This window comes from Lontra canadensis, unplaced genomic scaffold (genome assembly GCF_010015895.1).
Source record: "Lontra canadensis isolate GAN:19392208 unplaced genomic scaffold, GSC_riverotter_1.0 scaffold13, whole genome shotgun sequence".
Taxonomy (NCBI): domain Eukaryota; kingdom Metazoa; phylum Chordata; class Mammalia; order Carnivora; family Mustelidae; genus Lontra; species Lontra canadensis.
The window spans coordinates 3,899,471-3,925,570 of NW_022631007.1; the positions used below are offsets into that span (position 1 = coordinate 3,899,471).

A 26,100-nucleotide genomic window follows, 5' to 3' on the forward strand; every position below is an offset into this window, starting at 1 on the left:
TGAAACCAATCAACAACTCACACAGCAGCCTGATTTGTAGCTCCAGGGCCGCTTCTACCGACTTCCGCCATAAAGCTGAAAATGTACCCCACAGCAGAGTCTGCATTTAACTTCTCGTTCCAAAGACACATGCCACTCTGCCCAAAAGGGATAAATCAGCTTAGCTGGTGGAGTCATGACTAATTTTTAACAAGGTGGCAGCAACTTTGGATCTTACAGCTCAATAAATGTAGCAACTGGCTCAGCCTTTAAGAACCGGAATGTGCGGGACTCCAAGTGGAAGTTTTACTATCCGAGAAGTGTGCCTAACTTAGTCACTAGACAGGCATTGGAACTGACAGTCTCACAACATGGACAGTCAGTCAAAGAAGTCCACAAGAGCAAAGGAAACTGTCCAGTGAGGTCAAGCATGAAAACAGGGGCCGGTGGGCTTTCACTTACTTACAGGAATTTAAGTCAAACAAAATTTGTGGGAGGCATACTGAAATCCAGCATAGATTCCTTTTTCATTTCCACTGTGGAAGATACATTTGCCTACACAAAATTGACAGGAGGCTGAGAGTCAGGGTTTTCCTTAATGTTAGAAAATGACTCAATGGCAACTGTCACTCCTTCTCTGTGTTCTCAGGGCCCCTTGTACACTCCTTCGGAGTACTACCTATAAAAATCTGCTCACCATCAGTCTCCCTCAAGACTGGAAACTCTCTTAGTCCAAGCAGACCGTAGCAAAGAAAGGGAATTCAAAAAGACTTTTCTCCCAGTGCAATGAATGAGACTGTCTTGCTCCCTGTTGCCACACATCTCTGCCCCTTCTGAACCAGTACTTTGGGTATGGCCCCCACTAATGAAAATCTAGGATTTATACATTACTGGAAAATTCCTCTATCATTTCACTTTTAATGGACTACATTTTTTTTTTCCAAACAGTTTGAATACTTAGGAGGAAATGGCTAATATAAATACAACAGAAAAATGCTGACTGGCTTGAAAGGCAGTAAAAACATTTGTGCTCAATTCATTGAAGAGAAGTGGGTGATGAATTACTGAAACCACAGTATTCCTTAAAAAAATAAAAATTTCCTTAAAAACAACGTCCCCCACCCCACAAAACACAAAAACAAAAACAAAAACACATTCCTACTTCTAAGTAAATTGCCCCATCAGTACATTTTGGTTTTCATAACCTAAAAAAGATAGTGCACAACAGAAGAAAAGCCAATTAAATCAAATTAAGGATAAAAATGAGCCCCAAGTGCCTCATTTTTAGTGTCAGCAAGGTGACATTAACCCTTTAATAGCCAAAAGTCTCTAAGTCACGCTCACAGAAAATTACCATAAACCAAGATGCTATGTATCTGGCCTTAGGGACTCTAACAGTAAGAGCAGACACCAAACAGTGTTTATTATGTGGCTCGAACTTTTCAAAACAAAATTTCATTTAATTCTTACCAAAAATCTAGTAAGTGCTATGATCATCCCCATTGCAACAGATGAGAAAACAGCACAGAGAGATTACATAAATTGCCCAAAGTTCAGCAGCTCATAAGTGGCAGAACCATGACTCAAAACCGAGTAGTCTGGCTGTACAGTCTTAAATCCATGTGCTATGCTGCCTTTCCCATAGAACCCTCTATGTACACCAAATGACAAGTAGGGAGTCTGCCTGAACCTATGTACAATAATCCTTCAGAAAAGCTACTTGTTAGGACATAAAATCCAGGCCTACCTAAAGAGAAAAGCCACTCCAAAGCAAACTTGTGTTTTCAAGATGGTAAACTTATTGAGCATACTTACCTCTTCTCATTCCTCAAATCCCATTAACGGCATAGAAAATTTTGAAGAAAACCGTAATTCCAAGACAACAGGCAAAAGCAGTATCAGATAAAAATGTTTCCACAGGGAAAACCGCAGAATAATCACAACTAAACCCCCAAATAAAAGAGGTCTGCTACAGAGATGAAAACTATTCTTTCTGATGAAACAAAGTGCAGCAGAAATCCTAATCTGAGTTAAAAAGTATACGGACTGGGTTTCTGGGGTTTTCCCCAGGGTGACTTATTAAATGATGGCCTACAGCCTAGCCCTGTACAATAGCTCGCTCTCAACGGCCGAGGTTATCTCCTAGCATGGGCCTTGAGGCACAGTGGAGTCTATGTCTGGGACTTCCCGAAAGACACATGAAAGAAAAAACAGTGAAGCGATCCATACCAAGGACGGCAATACAGTCAAGTGCTCCGCGCTTACAGTGAAAATTGCCCGTGGCAATTGTGGGGAACCCCAGCTTGTTCCTCACTCTCCAGACTCTGGGCTGCTCGCTTGCAAGCAAGCCCAACCCTGCAGAGCCCTGCAGGGAATCCTTACCATGAGGGAGGAGGCCTACTGCTGATATAGTATTATAAAACTTTTGAGGAAACTTAGACTCATTTTATACCTAAAAACACCTGCAGATTGAAAGTGAGGGGACAGTGAACCATTTATCATGCTAATGGATATCACAAAAGCAAGCTGGAGTAGCCATACCTACACCAACTGGATTTTAAACCATTTTAAATATAAAGAGTATAATAAGACACGAAGAAGGGCACTATATCATAATATAGGGGTCTGTCCAACAAGATCTAACAAGTATTTATGCCCCCAAATTGGGAACACCCAAATAAATAAAACTTTTGAGGAAACTTAGTATAATTAACCTAAACCTAATCCTATATTTATAAATACGTTTGGATCGCCAAGGATCAAAACCTACAATTCAAAGACCTAAAATGAAAGGAAAGAAGTCAAAGTTCACAGAAAAAATTTGACATTAAAATCGTAACAAATTCTTAGGTATCTGTACCAGTGGAGGATTTGAGGCACAAGAACTACAGAACTACTTACAGCTGGCACTGAAAATGTTTTCCAATTCCTGCCAGATTGACCACCCAAAAAAAAATTCTACGTAGACTGGTATTAAAATAAACTTTTATTCTCTAAGGATATATGCACAGAGACCAAATTCTGGCCCTAGCTCTAAATCCAAAATTTATGCAGCCTTGGGAAAATTACTACTTTTCTGTCTCAATTCTCCTACAAATTAAATGGGGACAATATTTTTTGGTCCAACCTGCCTCAAGGAGAGAGATTAACAATCCCAAGAGAAAAGGTATATTTTAAAAATTTTTTTTGAAGTACAAAGCACCATACAGACACAAGGTGATGCTGTTAATTGAAAACAAGGCTGCATAGCGGAGAGCAGACGGAATCCGGCTTTGGCTGAATCCAGCTTTGGCTGCAAAGTTTGCTATGAAAGGTCCACATACAGTCAAGCGGGCAAGCCTACGGTATCTATTTCCTAAGACACGTTGATTTACAGTCAATAGTTCTTGACGGCTCTGGGTAGTCAGAATAATGCCATATTATCCTCTTCAGGAATAACTAAGGAAAAGGCCTTTGCTGTTGCCGAGTGATTCAGGAGCACGTACTCAGTTTTACAGTCTCGAATGAAACTCCTGTATAAACATGGTTAGGACTGGAACTGTTCCCTGGTTCTCAAGGAACAAGAGAAATACTGCCAGCAATTCAGTCATTTCATGGCCCTGCTACCAAGAAATGACCCCATATGCAGCTCCAAAGACTTGTGTCAGTCTGAAGACAGAAGTTTGAGTAAGACAGACGTCCTTGGTGATCAGGTTTAAGTACTACCTAAATATGTTCACCAAATAACCTCCAAGTTCCATATGGCCGACCAGGCTACTCGCTGTACTAACAAGTCCAGCCTACTCTTGAGGCAAAAACTGGTCAAACACATTTATAATGACAAACAGCTAATGCTAGAGTGACAAGACAAAGTACCTTAAAATGATATGCACATAAATCACAAGATTTTAAAAAATTGTTTCACTGTACTTTTCAAGTTGAGGTTTTAACAGGGTTCTTCATAAATGTTAAGTTCTTTAGGATTTGCTTTCTACTAAAAGAAATAAAAGCAACCAAATATCTGAAGGTCTGGCTTGGATGGATTTATATCAATCAATCGTGAAAACTAAATTTATGAAACAATCAGGAAAGTTTAAGCACTAGCTGGATGTTTGATGATAAAATAGTGTTGGGTTATTTTTTAAAAACAAAAATGGTATCTTTTATCTTTTAGATATATATATCTTTTGGAAATACATACTGTTTGCTGGTGAAATGGCAGGATGTCTAGGAATCACATCAAACTAACATGGGGGAGTGCCACGTGCTGGTAACTGCTGAAGGTGGGTGCTGGATTCACAGGGGTGGTTATACTGCCCACCTTTATATAGAGCTGAGGTTCTCATAATAAAATGCTTTAAGTGTACAATCAAAGGTGACTTGTTCTTACCTCTGCTAGAATCTTTTACTACGATGTCAGAGATTTCAAACAGTTTCAGAGGAAGGGGCATCTTCCGATTTGCTGCTATAGTCTTTAGGAGGCCAGGAAGAAGGGTAGTGCGTGCCACCTACAGGAGAAGACATGAAAGTGAAATGACCAAAACATAACCCAAACAGACTTGGCTATAAAACAAGGCCAAAAGAACTCGACAGCTTCACAGTAGTAAGACTCTTCTGGAAAATGCAATGAGTAAATGTCCAAATCATTTTTAATTATCAATTCCAAGACAAAAAACTGACAATATCCTGGCTCCCAAACTCTTACAAAATGAAAAAATCATAAAGTCTGATCAAAAACTGAGAAGTATAAATACAATGCCTATATCTAGGATTGGTTATGATCATTTTTAAAGTTAGCTTTTAAGATTACAAATACGTAAATTTTGATATCCTGCTTTATTTTATAAAGTAACTGAAGGAGATTACAAGAAATTCAAGTATTTAAATGAGATTAAATATGAGCTAATCAAATTCTTAAAAACCAAGACTAGGGAAAATGTAAATGCAATTACAGTATCACAATGAGAAAAAAGAACACAAATAATGTAAGCACTAAAAAAATTATGCAGCTGCTATGGGCAAGCTGTGACCATAGTTTTCAGCTTAGTGGCCAAAGAAATAAAAACAAACATGCTAGTTCTAAAAATGAACAAAAAGACAAAAAACAACAACTTCCCTACTTCTATCTCAAATTTCTCACTCTAAGCTATATGATAGGTTAGCTGTCAACACCCTATTCCCAGAAGTTTTAACAGCAGTGGTAGGGCACCACCCTTAAGATCCTGGGCTCGCAGCAGACACCAGCACCACTACCCTTCACCCAGACTACTGCAGGAGCTTAAGCTGGTTTCTCTGCTTCTACTCCTGCCGCCTTATGGCCTGCTCTCCACACACAGTGATGATCTAAGGCCTACATCAGATCATGACACTCTCCTGCTCAAAAATCTAATAGGTTTCCATCAAATTTTGAATAAAATCATGCCCTGCATGGGGTCCTATCTGAATCTGGCCCGGGCCTCCTCCCCACACTCCATGCCTTCCGCTCCCTCTGGTTTACTGGGTTTCAGCCACACTCCCTAAGCAGTTCCATCTCAAGCCCCCATGCCTCCCTCCTTCCTCTACCGCATACAGTCTTCCTCTGGGTTCACATGTGGCTGTCTTTCTTTCTTCAGGTCTCTGTTCAAAAGGTCCCCACAGAGGCCTGCCCTGACCAACCTGGTTAAAACAGCAGCCCCTCCTAGATCCTACAGGCATAACAGGAAACCCTATGAAGACTTGCTTGTACAATGTGTATTGAGGGAAAGAGAAAACCTTTCCGAATACATTCACTCTGCCACCTGCTGCTAGCAGTCTTCAACTCCCTGCTTTTGTAAATATCTCTTACTTTCACAACTGGAGAGCAAGTGCACAAACCACTCATAGAAATAAAAGCACAGGGGCACCTGGGTGGCTCAGAGGGTTAAGCCTCTGCCTTCGGCTCGGGTCATGATCTCAGGGTCCTGGGATCGAGCCCCGCATCAGGCTCTCTGCTCAGCAGGGAGCCTGCTTCTCCCTCTCTCTCTCTGCCTGCCTCTCTGCCTACTTGTGATCTCTGTCAAATAAATAAATAAAATATTTAAAAAAAAAAAAGAAATAAAAGCACAATGTTAAAAGAAAGCTTAACTTACTGGAATATAAACAAGCTACCTATGGAAATAGCTTTTCCCAGTGGTATTTTTTTTTTTCCATTTTATAGATCAGCCTTATTTGCTTGTTTAAAAACTCACAGCAATACAAAAAATGAAACCTGAATCCAATCAAGCTTCTAGATCTACCTAATTTACTAGAATATATCTAACAAAATCCTAACTGCGTGAACTCTTTAAGACAAATGACCCAGTTTGTTCAATGCAGAAAGTAAAAGGAAGAGAGACAGAGAGATGACAGGGGGGAAATCTGTAGATTAAAAGAGACATAAGGGGGCATCTGGGTGGCTTAGCTATTAACCGGCTGCCTTTGGCTCAGGTCATGATCCTGGGGTCCTGGGACTGAGCCCTGCCTCGGGCTCCTTGCTTAACAGGAAGCCTGCTTCTCCCTCTCCCAGTTCCCCTGCTTGTGTTCCCTCTCTCGCTACATCTCTCTCTCAAATAAATAAACAAATCTTTTTAAAAAAAATAAGAGACATAAGAAACATTATCAACTTTGACTTGGGATTCAGATGAAGTTCATGAAAACTATTAAAAAAATTTAGACAATTAAGAAAATTTCAAAGACTGAACATTTAAAAATATTAAGGAATACTATTGCTAATTTGGGGGAACATGGTAATATTCTGTAATTTTGTTTATAAAATCTACATGTTTACTGACATTTTTCTTTTTATCCATTCTCTAACATATCTAATTAGAAAACAGCCCAAAATTAAGAATTATCCAAGAGAAAGAACAGACTTAAACAATAAACTGGGTTACAAGCCCAGAAACAACTTTATATTTAAACAAACAGAACTCTGTTAGCTATGTTAGTAATGGGAGGACCTATGTACTGGTAAAGCAGGAGTAAAATATAGAATCTGTCCAGTCTAAAAGATGGACTCATCTAATGTGTTTTATGCAGAAATATAGATTCTGCAAGTGTGCTAATCCAGCTATTTATAGTGTTATTTAATGTGTTTCTGATTTTCCTTCAACTTATTAAAATAGGGAAAACAGGATGTAAACCCTACAGAACATTACCACATCTTAAGAAATCTATTAAGCCTGATAAATGAAACTGGGAGAAAAAGGAAAATCTGGAATAAAAGCAAATAAAATCCAGTAAGATTTACTGAAAAATCCCAATACCCAAATGAATTTGAGTGTCTCTCACTGAAAAGAACAGGGCGTCTTTTAAGAGCAGTAGGAAAGTGAGTGGACCTTGTCACAATCCTTCCAAATGGCATAAGAATTCTTTAAAGTTCTTACACTGAATACAGAGAAACAATTTATGTACTTGATGAGTATTATTACCAGTTAGTTCTTTAAATAGCAAGCAAGCCCTAATCTACCATATTAGTGGTACAGATTAAATCTAACTTAAAAAAATCCAAATTTTAACATTTTTAGAACTTTAAAAATTTTTAGAACTTGAGATCCCCTCCCCTACTTTCAGAGATATGAAAATCAAGATTCACAGAAGCATACAAATCAAAACCACAATGAGATACCACCTCACACCAGTCAGAATGGCTAAAATTAACAAGTCAGGAAATGACAGATGCTGGCGAGGATGTGGAGAAAGGAGAACCCTCCTACACTGTTGGTGGGAATGCAAGTTGGTGCAACCACTCTGGAAAACAGCATGGAGGTTCCTCAAAAAGTTGAAAATAGAACTACCCTATGACCCAGCAATTGCACTACTGGGTATTTACCCTAAAGATATAAATATAGTGATCTGAAGGGGCACATGCACCCGAATGTTTATAGCAGCAATGTCCACAATAGCCAAACTATGGAAAGAACCTAGATATACATCAACAGATGAATGGATAAAGAAGATGTGGTATATATATACAATGGAATACTATGCAGCCATCAAAAGAAATGAAATCTTACCATTTGCGACAACGTGGATGGAACTAGAGGGTATTATGCTTAGTGAAATAAGTCAATTGAATAGACAATTATCATATGATCTCCCTGATATGAGGGAGAGGAGATGCAACATGGGGGTCTTGGGGCGTAGGAAAAGAATAAATGAAACAAGATGGGATTGGAGGGAGACAAACCATAAAAGACTCTAAATGTCACAAAACAAACTGAGGGGGGCCGGGGGGGAGGGAGAGGGGGGTGGGGTGATGGACATCGGGGAGGGTATGTGCTATGGTGAGTGCTGTGAAGTGTGTAAACCTGGCAATTCGCAGACCTGTACCCCTGGGGCTAATACATTATATGTTTATAAAAAATTTAAAAATTAAAAAAAAAAAAAGATTCACAGAAGCTAACTCAAGTCACAAAAGTTCACATACTATAATAGCATTAATTTTCTTGAAAGCATTTTCTCCCAATTCTAAGATTCCCCTTGATTCTAAGCAAGGGTTAAAGAAAATCAGGAAGAACTGCATGTGCAAGCAAAGCAGAACGAGAGCTGACCAGTAAGAAAGAGATGGTCTAAGTTATTAATAAAGATATAGGGGCATGTGGATGGCAGTGGGTTAAAGCCTCTGCCTTCGGCTCAGGTCATGATCCCAGGGTCTCGGGATCGAGCCCCGCATCGGGCTCTCTGCTCAGCAGGGAGCCTACTCCCCCCACCACCCACCTGCCTCTCTGCCTATTTGTGATCTTTGTCAAATTAATAAATAAAATCTTTTTTAAAAAAGATATTATAAACTATAAAAACAACATTTTGAAGTAATTTCCTATTCTAATAATGTAAATCACTTCACATTTACTAAGACGGTATTCTCTCCCTTTTTTTTAAAGGTTTTATTTATTTATTTGACACAGAGAGAGACAGCTAGAAAGGGAACACAAGCAAGGGGAGAGGGAGAAGCAGGCTTCTCGCTGAGCAGGGAGCCTGACAGGGCTCCATCCCAGGACCCCGAAGGCAGATGCTTAATGGCTGAACCACCCAAGGCACGCCCTAAGACAGTATTCTCACTGAAATATTCCTGCACCCTATGTGAAACTGCCACTGAACTATAGGATTACCATGAAAAAAAATGGAGACAGTGCAGTCAAGAACTGATGTTAACTACTACTTTTAAAGTGAATGACTTAATGGAGGTACTAGGAACAGTTGCTGACTCATTTATTACAAAATGGGTAGAAAAGATGAAATCTGAAAATAGTATTAAAGTCAACTGATTTTAAGTGAATGAAATGGAAAGTTTAGACAAGACTGGGCAAGCAAAGCAAGCAAAATACAACTGTAGGCCAATCAAGAAAAGACTAAAAAGTGTTAAGAATTCGTCAACAAGAGGCACCTGGATGGTGCAGTCAGTTAAATATCTCACCCCCGGTTTCCGCTCAGGTCATGACCCTGGGATTCTGGGATTGAGCCCCAGTCAGGCTCCCTGCTCAGCAGGGAGTCTGCTTGTCCCTCTGACTCTGCCCCTGCCCCAATTCCTGCTCTTTCTCGCTTGCACACACATGCTCACTAGTAAAAAATCTTTTTTTTTAATTTTTAAAAATTAAAAAAAAATTTTTTTTAAAACTCTCTGCCCCTTCCCCACATGTTCTAATAAATCTTTAAGATCTTAAAAAAAAAATTCATCAACACTTATGTAAGAACCAACCATAATCTTATCCAAGAAGAGATTTTTAAAAAGTTCTAAGATTTTGTCATCTTAACTATAACTTATGTACTGCCTCTCAGTATTTACCCAAATTCTTACCTACTTAAAATTCTCACCTGAAATTCAGCTGTTTTGGGATTACTTATGTGGACTGCCTTTGTTGCAGAGATGTCCAAACCAAGTTTATCAGCAATATCTTCTTGGGAACACTAAAAAGTATATGCAAAATAAAGAAAAACAATGACTAAATTTAATATATAACGTATTTAATGCTGTAAGTCAACTTACAGTCTCATAGCAATGTAGGTTCTCTATATAAAGAGGTTAAAAATAACAACTATATCAACTAATTAGGGCTACAGCAAGTACAATTTATCATTAACAGTTCTCTTACAAGTTCTATCTATGATACAGAGCAAAGTTTTTCCCATGTTGATGGTGGTATAACTGTATTTGGGCCCTTCCTAAGCTAGTCTCCCATTTACCTTACCAGTCTAGTTTCTTACAGTTAACTATCCATTCCCTGAATCTTACACTCTTCCTTATGTTCACCAGACATGTCTCAGGGTGCCTGGGTGGCTCAATGGGTTAAGCATCTCCCTTCAGCACAAGTCACCATCCTAGGATCCTAGAATCAGGCCCTGCGTTGGGCTCTCTGCTCAGCAGGAGTCTGCTTCTCCCTCTCCCTGCCACTCTTCCTGCCTGTACTCTCTCTGTGTCAAATAAATAAATAAAGTCTATTTTTTTTTAATTTAAAGATTTTGAGAAACAGAGTGAGAGAGAGTGTGAGCAGGGGGAGAGAGGGAGAAGTAGACTTCCCGCTGAGCAGGGAGCCAGATGCAGGACTCCATCCCAGGACCCTGGGATCATGACCCGAGTCAAAGGCAGACGCGTAACTGACTGAGCCACTCAGGTGCCCCAAAGAAAATCTGGGAGGGGGAGAAGGGAGGAAAGAAGGAATATCCTCTCCTCCCTACCTGCTCTCATCCCCCAAGGCTCTACTTAAATGACAGCTCTACACTTCCATAAAAATATTCCTAATTCTGTCAACTCACTCTCCCCCACCCTGGTGTTCCGATGGCTTTGATTACCATTGTAATCCCTGCTAAATCCATACTGACTTGTGTACAACAGTAAGAATAAGAGCAGAACTCAAGTGGCCTGAATTCTGCCCAACATTCTTTCTACTTGACCATTTAATTTCTGTGCATAGGTGCTTGATAAAGCTCTGAGCAGTAAACTCCTAAGCACTCTCGCTCCGAAAAGAAAAAAATACCTGTTGCACTCACAACTAGGATGACTGACAGAAGTTATGAAAATAAAACTGTTAGATGCATCACATCTAATAAATGATTAACAAAGTAATGCAAATAAAGTACCTGCCACAAACTAAGTGCTCAAGAAAATATTAACAATGGTGATTAAGGGGGCGCCTGGGTGGCTCAGTGGGTTGAAGCCTCTGCCTTCAGCTCAGGTTCCTGGTCTTGGGGTCCTGGGATCGAGCCCCGCATCGGGCTCTCTGCTCAGCGGGGAGCCTGCTTCCCTCTCTCTCTCTGCCTGCCTCTCTGCCTACTTGTGATCTCTCTCTCTTTCTCTCTCTCTCTGTCAAAAAGATAAATAAAAATCTTAAAAAAAAAAAAACAATGGTGATTAATAAATGCTAAGAATTATCACATATATTAATGCTAACTGTTGCAAAGGAGTTAAAACAGAATGAAAACTGATGGGGCGCCTGGGGGGCTCAGTGGGTTAAAGCCTCTGCCTTCGGCTCAGGTCATGATCCCAGGGTCCTGGGATCGAGCCCCATGTCAGGCTCCTCTGCTCAGTGGGGAGCCTGCTTCCCCCCAACCCTCTCTGCCTGCCTCTCTGCCTACTTGTGAGCTCTCTGTCAAATAAATAAATAAAATCTTAAAAAAAAAAATGAAAAATGATGTACCATCAGATTACTGAAAAATTTTCCAACATTAGGTCATGTTGCCTACTGCACTATTTTACAAAGTGGCCTTCGAGGACTAGTCTGCATTTCTTAGAGAAACACACACATACACAGGTTTAGATTTTAGGTCAATGCCAGCTCTAATGATTCTTGCCATGCTTTCTTGGGAAGGACACTAAATCACATCCAGGCAGAGAACAAAAGAGCTCCCTGATCTGCCACAGCTGTGGAGGCAGAGAATGGTGGCAGGCACACTGGAAATAACCAGATTTTTCTCCTCAGAATGAGGAGTTTTTTAACAAGATATAATGTGATTAATTAGAAAATGCAATTTAAATGATGCAATCAACCCTCAAACAGAAGTAATACTGTGTGTGTAGAAGAGAGGTTGTTCCACAAACACATGGCAGTGGAGGTATCTGAGTGGCCTTATACTTCATCATGACAATAAAAGATAAGGGACAGATATTAGAAGCAGTTCGAAATCAAGGGAACCTGAAGTGGCAGTAGCTAGTAAAAAATATAAATATTTTTTTCAATGTTAATGTGTTTAAAGTATTAGAAAAATATAATAAGTAAATGAAGCCCATTGATTTTTATGAATATTCTTGTACTAAGGCTAAAGTAGATATTTAGTTTTAAAAGTGAGTTAATTTAGGGGCGCCTGGGTGGCTCAGTGTGTTAAGGCCTCCACCTTCAGCTCAGGTCATGGTCCCAGGATCCTGGGATGGAGCCCCACATCGGGCTCTCTGCTCAGCGGGGAGCAAGCTTCCCTTCCTCTCTCTCTGCCTGCTGCTCTGCCTACTTGTGATCTCTCTCTGTCAAATAAATGAATAAAATCTTAAAAAAAAAGTGAGTTAATTTAAAATATTACAACTAGTATGCAGACAGTAAAAAATCATAATGATGAAAACAATTACTTGCATTTGGAAAAATCAAGGGCTAGGCTTTAGAAAAGGCTGTTTCATGCAAAACTAGATATAAGGCACAGAGATATTTAGGTTTGCTAATCATGTCCCATAAATACCTCGGACACTGAAACTCCTGTAAGAAAACTGTCATTACATATCTGAAGCTCTAACACCTCATTCCTTTCCCCGCCCCCCAGTGACAATGTGTGTTGAGCTTACGGGACAGCTGAACAGACTGTTTCTGGCATCCCTAGTGGACAATACAATCACGGGCCCGAGGTGCACATAGGCCTGGGCTGGAATCCTGCCCCACAGCTGACTGGCTGTATGGAATGGGACAAGTTACCTAAATTACCTGCTGTGTAAGACAGAAACACCTACTTCAGAGCACTGCACAGAGAGGGAATCACACGCAGAAAGGCCCGGACACAGGATAAACTGCCTGCAGAGCAGCCCTGGTCAGGCAGAGTATGTGCTCCCCTGAGACAAATGGGGCTACCCACAGTTACAGGCTTATAACTCACTACTTCTATAAAAGGGCAGGGAAATACAGGCCAAAGTCTGAACCGCAGTTAGTTCTGGAGAGGAAAACAGGGTTGGAATCTGAGGGGAAACAGAGGGGAACAGTCATGGTTCACTCTACATGGTTCTTTCTGTACAACTTGAATCCTTTCAGATGAATCCTATGTCACTTAATTTTTAAAAACGAAATATATTCTCAATGCTTTTTTTGTATTTCATTGATGTTCACGACCGTGTAAGTATATGCATAGATGAATGACCTATGCTATAGACTGAGCATACACAGGCCGAGACAACAGAAAAGCACTGCTCTAAAAGCCAAAAGGCTAGGATTCTGGTCCTGGTGCTCCTGCTGTCTGTGTACACTTCATTAGGTACTAGCCTGTTGACTTCAGGCTTCTTCACTCCTACAGTGCCTGGCATACAACAGATGCTCTGTAAATGCAGAATAAAGGACTCCTGAGTCAAAAAAAAAGGACAATGCTGAGCCAGAAAATCTGAAAGGTTCCTTCTGAGGTTAGCATCCTGTGAATGACAAATGCTCAATAAAGGGAGAGAGGCTGCCTCTCCTTTCCGACGACCCTCTCCCCCACCAAACTGGTAGTAATTAACCCCCACTACTGAGCTCTCTGTGACTAGGGGATGGAGAAGTCTTTCTGGAGGTGAGCTGGGGGTTGAAAATGAAGTCATTTTGTTTTTGTTTGGTTTTGGTTTTCACCCTCCATCATTAACCTGACACCTACCTGAAGACTCCAGAACTACACTGTGTAGGCACCACACAAATGCTCAGCAAGGGAAGAGGAAACTATAAACGGCACAGACTTTTTATTCTTTTCAAATGGTCAATCTGGTGGGGGAAGGGCATTTCCTTCTATTTTGTAATAAAATTCATTTCCTAATTCAGGCCTTTTATGTCAGCTTTCCAACGCAAAGCAAATGATGTGAACATGTTCAAAGAAAAAGTTTAATGTGGAACAGTCCACAAATCCTTAACTAGGGCGGCATCTAGTGGGCATAGATACAACCAAATTAAGACTAAACATTCCAACTTAATCAATTTGACTATGAAATTTGTTGTGAATTCAACCCTCAACACTTCCATCAAAGTACAAAATACACTGTTATGTGTCATTTAAGACTTTTGTCCTTCAAGATATTCTGTGACTGAAAAAAAACCTTTTTACTAGACTGTACAATCTTAAGTAAAAAAAAAAAAAGGTTATTCGTCTAGAACTTGGAAATTTTAGCAGTCTAGATTTTATAAATTCATGTAAGGAATCAGAGTACAATACTTCAGAGATTCAGTGTCAATAATCAGCTGCAGAGACGGCACATGAAACATACCAGGGCAAAGGTAAGTGCTTCCGTGAATCCAGCAGCTGCCATGTCATGTCTTAGGAGTTCTGTGAGCTTATTAAGAGGAAACTGAAAAAAAAAGATAGTTAACTTTACTCCACTTCAGTAAAATTTCCTACAAGAAAAGGTTTATACAGAACAGGTCATTAAAGGGCAAACCCCCTTCCATCCTTACTAATACTGCTAGTACCACCACTTCGCCACCCACCCCACCCACTGCCTCACTACCCCAATACTCCAACACCCATGCACTAACCCCCCACTTCACCTCTCCCACAACGAACTTCTGCCTACAGGCCAGGTTGAAAAAATGAATCTCCCAGTTTAAGAGTCAGAAGAGCTCCAAACTCAAAACCTGTCTTTCTTCAAATACTAGTCATCACAGGTTTTAAACTTACTCTAATCCACTGGGCATCTGTTTTGTATCCCCCAAATGCCTCTCATAGCACAGCATGTCCAAATGCTATGTGCTGTTTTTCTCGAAGCCTTCCTGGCATTCAATAATCAGTTTTAACAACAAGGAGTATTTATTTAAGGGTACAATCTTACTTGATTAGCTATGGTATAGGTTTTTGGAAGCGTCATCTGAATGTTGTTATATCCATAGGCAATAGCTGCATCTTCTACAATATCACATGCATGGATAACGTCAGCTCTGGTCGGAGGGATTTCGATCTCAATCTGATTCCCATCACCTATTACTTCTGACTTTAAATACATCCTGGTTAGAAGCTTGGCAATATTTTCTGGAGTTTCTCTGAAATAGGAATGTACATTCCATAAAAATCACTGGATTACTTAAAATGCACTCATATTTTGCTTTAAAATATTCTATTATCTGAAATATCACCTTCCTTTCGGAATTCCATGAAGACACCAGACAGCCTAACAGATGATTTATTATCATTTACTCACTCTGAAAAGATACCAAAACCCTCTCTAAGCATAAGCATTCTTTCAGGAAAAATTAAAGTCTTGTGGGTACTTCATTCTTGAATTCTCTCCAACAGTAAACAAATGTTTTCAAAGCATACCTGATTCCAACTTTTTTGTTAATTAGATCAGCTCTCACTATCTCCTTTCGGTAAGCCAGTTCCTTTAAAGAGAAAAAGTTTGAGAAGCTTAAGTGAGTCCCTGTCAGCTACAGCATTAGGCTCTAACTTTACCTCGTCTCGTTGTGGCAGTTTCACTGCCCTCCCAAAAAAACAGTTGTTAAAGAGAGACACTGAAAATAAATGTAAAGTTTCAAAACATTACAGAGCAGTAAATCTGCTACAACAGGCTCATAACTGAACATTCTACTTGCTTGACAACTGGAACTGCTCAGAATAGAAAATGTCCAACACTTTTCTCTTAGATGGCCAATCACCATTCTCTGCAGTAAAAGCCTGGTGCATTACATCATTTCTAAGATGCTTATAAATCTAGGATTTGCAATCTCCTCGCAAGCAAGCAGGTGTTTATGACCAAGAAAGAAAAATTCAAATATCACCATTCAAATATCTCCATGTACTATCAACTATCACCATTATACTAAGCCCAAGTATTACAAAGAAATTCCTTTCTTGTCATTTAACCAGGTGGGGGAACACCACCAGGCCCCCAGGCCGTCCTAGCTATCATCAATCTGCTCCAGGAGATAGCAGGACTGAGAGCATCTCATATATTGGTACTCTCCTTCAAACAGTATATAGTTTTACCACGTTAGGTAGGAACAAACATGTAAAAAACCCAGGCTTTTGAGCACCTTAGCAAACGTATCTATGAATGTTTCTTAACATTATATTACTCTCAAAGGTATATCTACCACTGGCAAAAAGGCTATAAATCTAAAAATCTGATTGGACTCAAGTAAGTACAGACCAGAGCCTTGCCATTCAAAATGCAACTCTCAGGCAGAAGTATCATCATCACCCAAGTACCTCTTAGAAATGCAGGCTCTAGAGGTGGTAGCAGTGACACTGGACTTACTCAATCTGGAACTAAAGGTTATTAAGATCCTGAGGCAATGTGACTGCTCATTAGGGTTCAGGAAGTACAAAACTAGCTAATGAAAAAAAAGCTAATAATTGCAACTGAAACAAACCTTTACTGAGCAGTTAACCATGAAAAAAACACTTTCAAGATAATCAATCTTAACCCTCACAACAAATACTATTAGATTCCTTATCAGTGAAGTGAGAACAGTAGTAGATGAGTAACTATTCTCAAGTCCCAGCAATGATAAGCTGCTGGGTTCTAGTGCTTACAAAAATGCTTGTCAGATAATAAACACTCCATATGCAGTTAAAGAGTAAATGCATAAAGTAACAAATGAACAAATTAATGAATTAACAAGTTCAGGCAGCCTAATTCTGAAGCTCACACCATTAACCATTCCTCTCTGACTGCCTTCCACTTCTCTCCTCTGGTCCTCTTATTCCAAAGTCCATTCTTTTATATGAAATAACAGAAGACTAGGAAAGAACTATCAAAGTACTTAGAAAAATAAACTATTTCATGTGAGGAAGTATCAGTTCCTCAGAGGATCATTCTCTTCTGGGAGACAACCTGAGAAGAGCTGTTCTACGTTCAGAAGAACGTTCAGAAGAAAACAGATTAACAAGAAAAACAACACATAGCATTTGGACATGCTGTGCTATGAGAGGCATTTGGGGGATACAAAACAGATGCCCAGTGGATTAGAGTAAGTTTAAAACCTGTGAAATCCCACCATTTCAGATTTATGAAAGCTCATTATAATGCAAACGATTTCAAGGAATTATCTACATGAGAAAAGTGAACCAAACTTTAAGGTATCTTTTTCCTCCCCAAAGTACATATTTCACTTCTATTAATAGTTGACAATTCTTCCTATCAAAAAGAAAAAAACTTTTCTCAAATCGGACATCATTTTAAAATAGACTAAAAAGCTATCTCTGGCTAATCCCAACTACTACTGTGGTATAAATGACCGCATTCTTCCCTTCCCTGCTGCACCCAAAGCCTTACAATGAGGTACCTCAGGTCCTCAAATTGGGAAATGGGAGTCTATTTCATCCTTCTTTGAATCTAGCAAAGTGACTGACCGAGGCCAACAGGACACCATGCTTAAAAAGACTTAAGCACTGGACTTGCTCTTGTGCTGTCGGGAATCCTGCAACCACCACCATGTAACAAAGACCAAGCTAGCCTGCTGGATGATGGCAGACACTTGACCTGGTAACTCTAAGGGTAAGCAAACTTGTGAGTGAGGCTATCTATCCCAGGTCACCTAGATGCTAGTTTACCAACTGGCTGATTACACAGAAGCAAGCCCAACAGAGGTTAGCCAAGCCACCCAGACCAGAACTACCCAGCTGACCCACAGAATCATGATAAGCAAATCACTGTTGTTTTATAAAGTCACTAAGTCTTGGGGTATCAGTCTATTATGTAACAAAAACTAATAACCACTACAAATTTTTTTAAAGCAGTGACTGCCTATAATTTCAATTAAGTTTTCTACAGCTATACACTTGTTTTGAATTATAATCAATATTCTAGAATAAAGTATGATGCTAAATGCTCATGTTTCCAGGAAGGGAAAGGTTTTGATCTTGGCAGGTTTTATCTACTTTAAAAACTATTTAAAAGAGTAGAAATAGGGGCGCCTGGGTGGCTCAGTGGGTTAAAGCCTCTGCCTTCAGCTCAGGTCATGATCCCGGGTCCTGGGATCGAGCCCCGCATCGGGCTCTCTGCTCAGCAGAGAGTCTGTTTCCTCCTATCTCTCTCTGCCTGCTTCTCTGCCTACTTGGGATCTCTGTCTGTCAAATAAATAAAATCTTTAAAAAAAAAAAAAAAAAAGAGTAGAAATAGGGGGCGCCTGGGTGGCTCAGTGGGTTAAAGCCTCTGCCTTTGGCTCAGGTTGTGATCCCAGGGTCCTGGGATCGAGCCCCACATTGGGCTCTCTGCTCAACGGGGAGCCTGCTTCCCCCTCTCTCTCTGCCTGCCGCTCTGCCTACTTGGGATCTCTGTCTGTCAAATAAATAAATAAAATCTTAAAAAAAAAAAAAAAAGAGTAGAAACTATTCCAGGCTATGATTCACTTCTTAAGCAATAGAAGAACAGTGAAAAAAATCCAAAGAGCTAAAAAAAAAATGACCTCACTTCATTTGCAACTAAATGATTAACACAGTCATATGCTGGAACAGCCATCTTTATATTAATAAAATCATCTTAGGGGAAGAAAAAAATCCGATTAAACAATGCTGTTTTTCTTGGGTTTTTTTGTTTGTTGATTGGTTTTTAACCAAGATTCCATGTCTTAACAATAATTCTGCTTACTACTTAGTCCTGTTAATACATCTGGAATCATTAGTTACAGTAATGGCTCTTCAGCGACTGTTAATTCAAGTGTGAACAGACTAATTCGGTTGGGAGGGCTAAGTAATCTAAAAAGGGGGGAGACTAAACTACCCAGTAAACAAATTAATAGAATAAATCAGAACCTGCACCCCAATGTTTATAGCAGCAATGTCCACAATAGCCAAACTATGGAAAGAGATGTCCATAGATGTCCATCAACAGATGGGTAAAGAAGATGTTATCACACACACGCACATGCACACACACACACAATGGAATACTACTCAGCCATCAAAAAATGAAACTCTGCCATTTGCAACAACGTGGATAGAACTAGAGGGTATTATGCTAAGCACAGTAAGTCAGAGACACTTATGATCTCACTCATATGGAACTGAAGAAGCAAAACAAAGGATCATAGGGGAAGGGAAGGAAAAATAAAACAAGACAAAAATCAGAGAGGGAGACAAACCACAAGAGACTCTTAACCACAGGAAACGAACTGAGGGTTGCTGGAGGGGTGGGGGTGGGGGGATGCAATAACTAGGTGATGGACTTTAAGGAGGGCACATGATGTAATGAGCACTGGGTGTTACTTAAGACTGATTTAATCACTGAACTCTACCTCTGAAACTAATAATATACTCTATGTTAATTAATTGAATTTAAGTTTTAAAAAATAAAATAAAAAGAATAAGTCAGAGGAATTACGGCCATCTAATAAAGTAGTATAATGGAGCACATTGGAGCTGAAGCCAGACTATCACCTAGCTCTACCACTAATAGTAACAGGCAAGCTATTTAACATCTCAAGGTCTCTATCTCCATCTGGGAAAAGGCCAAATAGCACCCACCTTCATAGGGTTACGGTGAGGATTAAATCCACGTAATGCACATATTATCCCTGGCATGTGGGTGGATGGATGGACAGACATACAACGAGCACTCTATAACCATTATTATTACTAGTATTATCATCAAATCCACTTCTTAAATACTTACTGGAAAGGTATAGGATTTTCCATTAGGAAAAACGACCTCAGCAGCTTCAACCCTTTAAAAAAAAAAAAAAAGGCCGGAAATATTAAAAACAAAAAGGGCCATAAATTCTAGAAATGTGTATGGTTAACAAGTCTCTCACTTGTACAACAGTAACCTCAACACATTCAATATACGCACGTTCCAACACTGCTGCCCCGGTTAATCCTCCTAAACAAGACCCCACCCTACTGTTCCATTCCCTGTGGCTCCCACATCTCTTCAGACAGCACACATCTAACGTTTACTTCTCAGTGCGACAAAGCACGCATCCTCTGTTACTCCTTGACAGTATAGATATACACAATCCAGGCTCTACCAGGGTGCCGTGTTACACCATGAAAGCTGACTACGCAACCAGTAATAGGCAAATCAATTTAAAAAACGGACCCTGCCACACAATTTCAGTCCTGCCCTCTGCAGTAATACTGCTATTTTGAATTATAATTAACATTCTATAATAAACTATGATGCCAGTACACAGCAAGGACCATTTAGTGAAATCTTTTAAATTAATTTTTAATTAATTTAATTAAAAAAAAGCTTTGGAAAAAATACAGTAATCCTATTGATTTTAAACAGTTATGCATAGGTCTTAGCCCCATTCCCCCACCCCAGGCAAAGAGAGGATATGTTCTAGTCACAGGAGCCACATTTTTCATCTTTATATTCAATATAAGGCCCTAGTGCTTTGCCTTCAGAAAAGTTGTCAAACTTACGTAAATTGATTCTCACAATATTCACTGAACATGGTGACAATAACATCAAGAACTATTTTTGCCTGCAAAAAAGAAAAGAGAAAAATATTGTAATCTAAAAATACATTCTCTTCACTCAGGGGGAAAATTTAGTCCTCAAACATCTAAAAATGAAACATATATACACATTCTAAAAAAGGAGTGGAATAAAAACTTGTGGGCTAAAGCAGCCTAACCTTATCTGCAGGTGGTCTGCATTTATTCGGTTCCCTGAGAGTTAACAATCCATGACTGAAACAAATCATTTACTTCCCCTGGCCCTCTTTCTCTCTTTCAAGAGAGACAAATGGCTGACTATGGGAGTAGACCTTATCAATTTCCTAGATCTCTGCAGCCAGTTGCGGGACTCCTGGCTCAGCCACTTACTAATAATCTGACGTTGGGCAAGTTACTTACCATCTTTGTACTTTAGCATCTTCATCTGTTAAGTAGAGATTATAAACATTTCTATATCCCATTTGGTTATTATGAGATTTAAATGTATTAATATATGAGCAATGCCTAGCAAAACTGTAAGGACCATATAGATTTGTTCAAGTTTTTAATTGGAAACATATTCTTGGGAAAAAACAATAACCTTAGCAGGATATATATAGGGTTTGCTTTTATATATACATCACTGTTTAAATATAAGCTTCAGGAAAGGTATCTAAGGTCTGTCAATGTATGGATTTTTTAAAAATTTGTAAATAGTATATGCTATACAATTCTAGCATTTCTAAAGTCAAGTATGGCCCATAAAAGTTGTAAATGAAATATCTTACAATGGTGTCCAATGCCATAAGATGTACTGAATGACATTTATGGCCCTATTTCTACAGGCCAACCTTCTGCCATTCAAGATTATCTGATTAATTGCTTAATTGCCACATTACCCTATGCCTTAACATGTATAAAGAAATCTTATGCCATTAAAAAAAAAAAAGCTCATAGCAATACAATCCAATATAGGTAGTTACTAAACGTGAGGGAACCAGTATTCTACGTATTCTAGGTATCATCGTGTATACAAACCCTTTATCAATTTTCCAAACAACACTTATTTATAAGCCACTTCATTTTTAAACATTTATTACCAAGAACACAAAGGTACCAAATTTCTCAGCATTTAAATTAAGCCAACTAAGATAAACAATGGATAAAAAACTTATTCCATTCTCAGTTTTACAGTTAGGTATATGGCGAATTCTCCCACTAGAATGAGTTCTTTCAAGTCAAGAAACATGAAACTCATTAAATGCACAGCACTGGAAAGACAGAAGTGCTCGTTAAAGATTTGTTGATTAAATGAACATACCATAACCAAAGTACAGAATATCTGTATCTTTCTAATTTTCTAAATTTCTGAAATATGTTCCCACCTACAAAACACTTTAAAATTCAGCCATCTAGTCTTGGCCCACAACTAAAATGTCCTGTCTGACAGTACAAAAGTGGAATTAGAGTTTTATTTACCTTAGTGAAATCAGTTCCTGTGCATTCAATAAATACATTTCTAGTATTTACAGTTATTTTAGAATGATTTCCTACAGTAAACACAAAATAACACAATCAGTTTCAGAAACATAGGTACACTAAAAAAGTTCTCCAAAACAGAAACTACATTTTCACTTAAGAGTACCATATAAATGGACATCTCAGAGATAAGGTGATAATGCAACATGTATTTTAAGGCCCCACTACAAGTAGGAGAATACTGAATTCAGTGTGTCAGAGTTGCTCCGCCCAGCCTAACAAGAGACTGTCTTATCTCCTCTCCACCACAACCCTATGACAGAGCTAGAGGCAGATCTAAGACTCAGAGCTTCAGCTCACTAATCCTGATTCATAGTCTATTAAGCAGCAAGGCTACACTCTGGGTCTGGGTCTGGCTACTCCAAAGCTCAGGTTCTGAACCCCTGTTAACAACTCGAGTTCAACCTCAAGAAGTTAGAGACTCTTCCCATCATGAATCAACTAAACCCCCTTCTCACCTCCAGAGGGTCAACATCTATGGCTATGACATTATTAAATTTTGTAAATAAATGCCTCCTCAAATGAGCCTTCAGAAAGGAAGTAAGAAGGTAAAATTCAGTTTAAAAGTTTTAACTATAAAATAGCAGGCAAGGCAGAATTTGAGTTTAACCAAGTTGAGTCATGGGCTAAAACCAAAAGTATCAATGCTCTTTGGAGGAATATAACAGAATCCAGAGAGTGGCACCAGTAAATATCTATGCACTTATAAATATTAATACATTTAAAAGTTATATAAAAATCACAAGTAAACTGTTAATAAAAAGAACTACTACAATAAAATCTACAAAAACCAGAAATTCCAGATTAAGATTTATCTGACTCGATTGAGCCAAGTCTAGAATTCAAATCTTACAGAAATGTTGAAAGATAAGAGAAAAAAAAATCTGATGCTTAAGAAATAACTCACCATTGATAATCGGAGGCATTGAAAGGATGACACCATTGCTATCATAGATAACTGGGTACAGGGGTTTATTTTCAATGATATGTAAATAATGTTTAAGGTGGTTGTCGGTCTGAAAAAAAAATTAATTTTCTATTTCTAAAGCTAATTAGTTTATATACCTATCTAGTACCAAAAAGGGGAAAAGTTAGAAAAACAATAACACAGCCCCATATTACAGAAAGTCCTAGATTTGTAAGATTTCCTAAATATCTTAACATCCTTATATATCTCATCTCCTACTGGGCAGAGATGAGAACACAGCCAAGTCATTTTCCAAGAATGAAAATAAATTTGCACTGGTAAGTCTGACTCGTCTCAAGGAAAACACAAACCATCACAAAACTGTTTACGGAAACAGGAAGAACACACTGGCAAATCAGGCCAAGGATAAAAACTTTTTTTTTTTTCGGAATGATACACACTACTTTTATTTTTTAAGCACCGTTAAGTGACTATGCAATCATTTTAACTGCTGTAATCTAAAATGCTAAATAGTAGAAGACAGACACATTGTAATACCAGTTCCCACCAAAAAAACTACTTAAATCTTATTCTTTATACTGTGCATATGTTATAATTATACCCACATATGAATATTATAATGTGACATATTCTACTTCAGTGGTTCTCAATTCCAGCTGTACATTAAAATCATCCAAGGGGGTTAAGAGGTAATGAAACTATGTCCAGGCCCCACTCTACATCAAATGGATCGGTAGCTCTTGACTGGAGCACAGATATGGTTTTTAAAATGTACTCATTTACATCTCCCGAATTCCAAGACCTGACTTTGAAGAAATTTTCTTGATTTATGGAGAGCTATTTGCATAATATGAAAAAAAAATCTACCTTGTATATGTTCATCAGTTCACAGGCTGTATACTCCTTGGTCTTATTCAGAGGCTTGAATTTGATATCTGAAGGTCGCTTTGCAGTGTATGTAAAAGGGCCTGACAAAGTGTCCAAATCATGGGTACCAATAGCAACCAAGGCTCTTTTCCTAAATGTTGAGAGAGAGAGAAGAGACCAAAAAAAAAAATGATTTTTTTGACACTTCCCTAAAATAGCCTACTGCTATAAAGCAACTTTAGAAGAGTATAAGGAACACATTCTCACAGAATTGAAAGTAATGCGAAATTCTAAAAGCTGTTCAAAACACATTATTTCAGTAGCTACAGTAAATTCCTTGCCACTATGCTTTCCCAAGTACTGTGTTAACTAGGACATTTTCCAAGTGAACATTCCCTTTTTTTAACCCATTTCCTCTTAGGGTCCTCAAGTAAACAAATGTTTTATTAGAATAAACTACCAAATTGCTCTGTTTTTTTGGTTTTTGTGTATTTTCCTAAATTTTCTGTCACAAAGCTGTATTACTTTAATCATAGAAAAAAATAACTGAATTACACTTAAAATTTAATGTGTAAGGGAGGTTCAAAAGCTATTAATTTCATTTGTTCTACAGTTTATGTGCAAAAGAATTTAAGGTAATTTTAGGAGCTTACAGCAAGTTAAGATTAGGAGAGAAAGAGTAGAGATATAAAACAGAGCCAGGAACAGTGTTAATACCAATAATCTAAAGGCCTACAGTCTCAGCATACAGGGTCACAAATTTTGCTCTAAGCTTTCTAAAAGATAATTCAAAAAGAAACTTGGCCAGAATTTACGGCATTCTTAAGATTTCTTAGAATTAGTTTTAGATGTATGTACAAATATATTTGAGTATTTATGCTTAAATGCATATGTATATATGCAGATAAAATACATCAGTAATCAAGGATTTTACTGAAGTCCATATTACATGAATTATGAAATAGTTTTCAAAATTTGTAAGAAATAATTTTTAGTCATCCTTCAAGACTGGTAACAAGAACTTTAACAAATATGATTAACTCAAAAAAACTGTTAACGAGCATGAAAGTGTTACTCAATGATTTACCTACTTTCAGGAGATAACTCCAGAAATAACAGAGGTTGAAATATACAGTTAAGTGTAGCTAAATTAACAACTGATGAAACCACAAGTAAGAAGGTCCATGTTTTGTTTTTTTAAAGATAGTTATGGTCCCTCTTAATCCTCAAAGAGTACTCCCACAAAAGGTCACTAAATTCCAATTTCAAACCAATTACAAAAATAAATTCTAGATGAATCAAAGAGCTATGCATTTTGAAAAAACAAGACACAAATGTACATATACACCCAGAAGAAACCACAAAAACTATTTAAAGAAAATACAGGACAACAATGTGTAAAACTGGAGGACACCCCTTGACACAAAATAAAAAAGTCATAGGAAGACTGATAAATGGGACTATCTAAACTGGAAACTTTATATAGCCAAAGACCCCAAAAGTCAAGACAGACTGAGAAGAGACTTGTAATTTACATACAGAAAAAGATTAATATCCCAGACATATGAAAATACTCAAACTAAAAACAAGTCAGAAATTAAAATTTTAGCTATCGTATTGGCAAAAATTTTAAAGTCTTGCTGTGAAAAAGCAGGACAAAGCTGAAAGAACTGAAAACACTCCGCTCTTGCCAACTTCAGAGACCTTGCTTAGCCAAGTGTTTCAAGTTTGAGTCTAGCTAAGTACTCAAGAGTCTCTGCCTATAAGACAAAAACCAGTCCTCAGAAAATCAAGAGCCTTATCCATTACATAACATTCTATGTGCAATCAAAAATGCGGCGGACATGAGGGGCACCTGGTTGGCTCAGTCAGGAGAGTATGCAACTTTTGGTCTTAGAGTCCTAAGGTCCAGCCCTACAATGGATGTAGAGATTGCTTAAATAGCTTTTTTTTTTTTTTTTCTTTTTAAAGCAGCGGACATGAGAACAGGGAAATGGGATTTCTTCTCCAGACAAAACTAGTCCATACAATCCAATGCTAAAATGACCCAGATTTTTAAATCACCACACAAATTTTAAAGTTCTTACCACAAAAAATATCCGAAAATTATGGGGAAAATACGCACATAATGAACAGATGAGGAAGTAACAGCACAAAAAGAAACCAAATGGATTCTAAGATGCAAAGTAAAATAACTGAAGTAAAAAATTCATTGGCCACTTCTAGCCGAGATGGAGTAAGAGACTAGATTTACACTCTTGCCCGAAACCACCACAAAGGGGCAAAATACA

General features: G+C 38.5%; 1 protein-coding gene across 2 annotated transcripts in view; it reads right to left on the reverse strand.

Annotated features, from left to right (window-relative positions):
* The window catches only part of FARSB (phenylalanyl-tRNA synthetase subunit beta), a 69,412-nt gene that overhangs the window by 29,997 nt on the left and 13,315 nt on the right, over positions 1–26,100 (reverse strand). For both annotated transcript variants that reach the window (XM_032857326.1, XM_032857327.1), the window contains 10 exons: positions 23,810–23,960; positions 22,922–23,030; positions 21,955–22,025; positions 20,461–20,522; positions 19,706–19,757; positions 15,412–15,473; positions 14,927–15,134; positions 14,366–14,446; positions 9,769–9,861; positions 4,349–4,466 (listed from right to left, as the gene is read on the reverse strand). In XM_032857326.1, the coding sequence (XP_032713217.1) occupies positions 4,349–4,466; positions 9,769–9,861; positions 14,366–14,446; positions 14,927–15,134; positions 15,412–15,473; positions 19,706–19,757; positions 20,461–20,522; positions 21,955–22,025; positions 22,922–23,030; positions 23,810–23,960 (1,007 nt within the window). The remainder of the gene's footprint in view (positions 1–4,348; positions 4,467–9,768; positions 9,862–14,365; positions 14,447–14,926; positions 15,135–15,411; positions 15,474–19,705; positions 19,758–20,460; positions 20,523–21,954; positions 22,026–22,921; positions 23,031–23,809; positions 23,961–26,100) is intronic.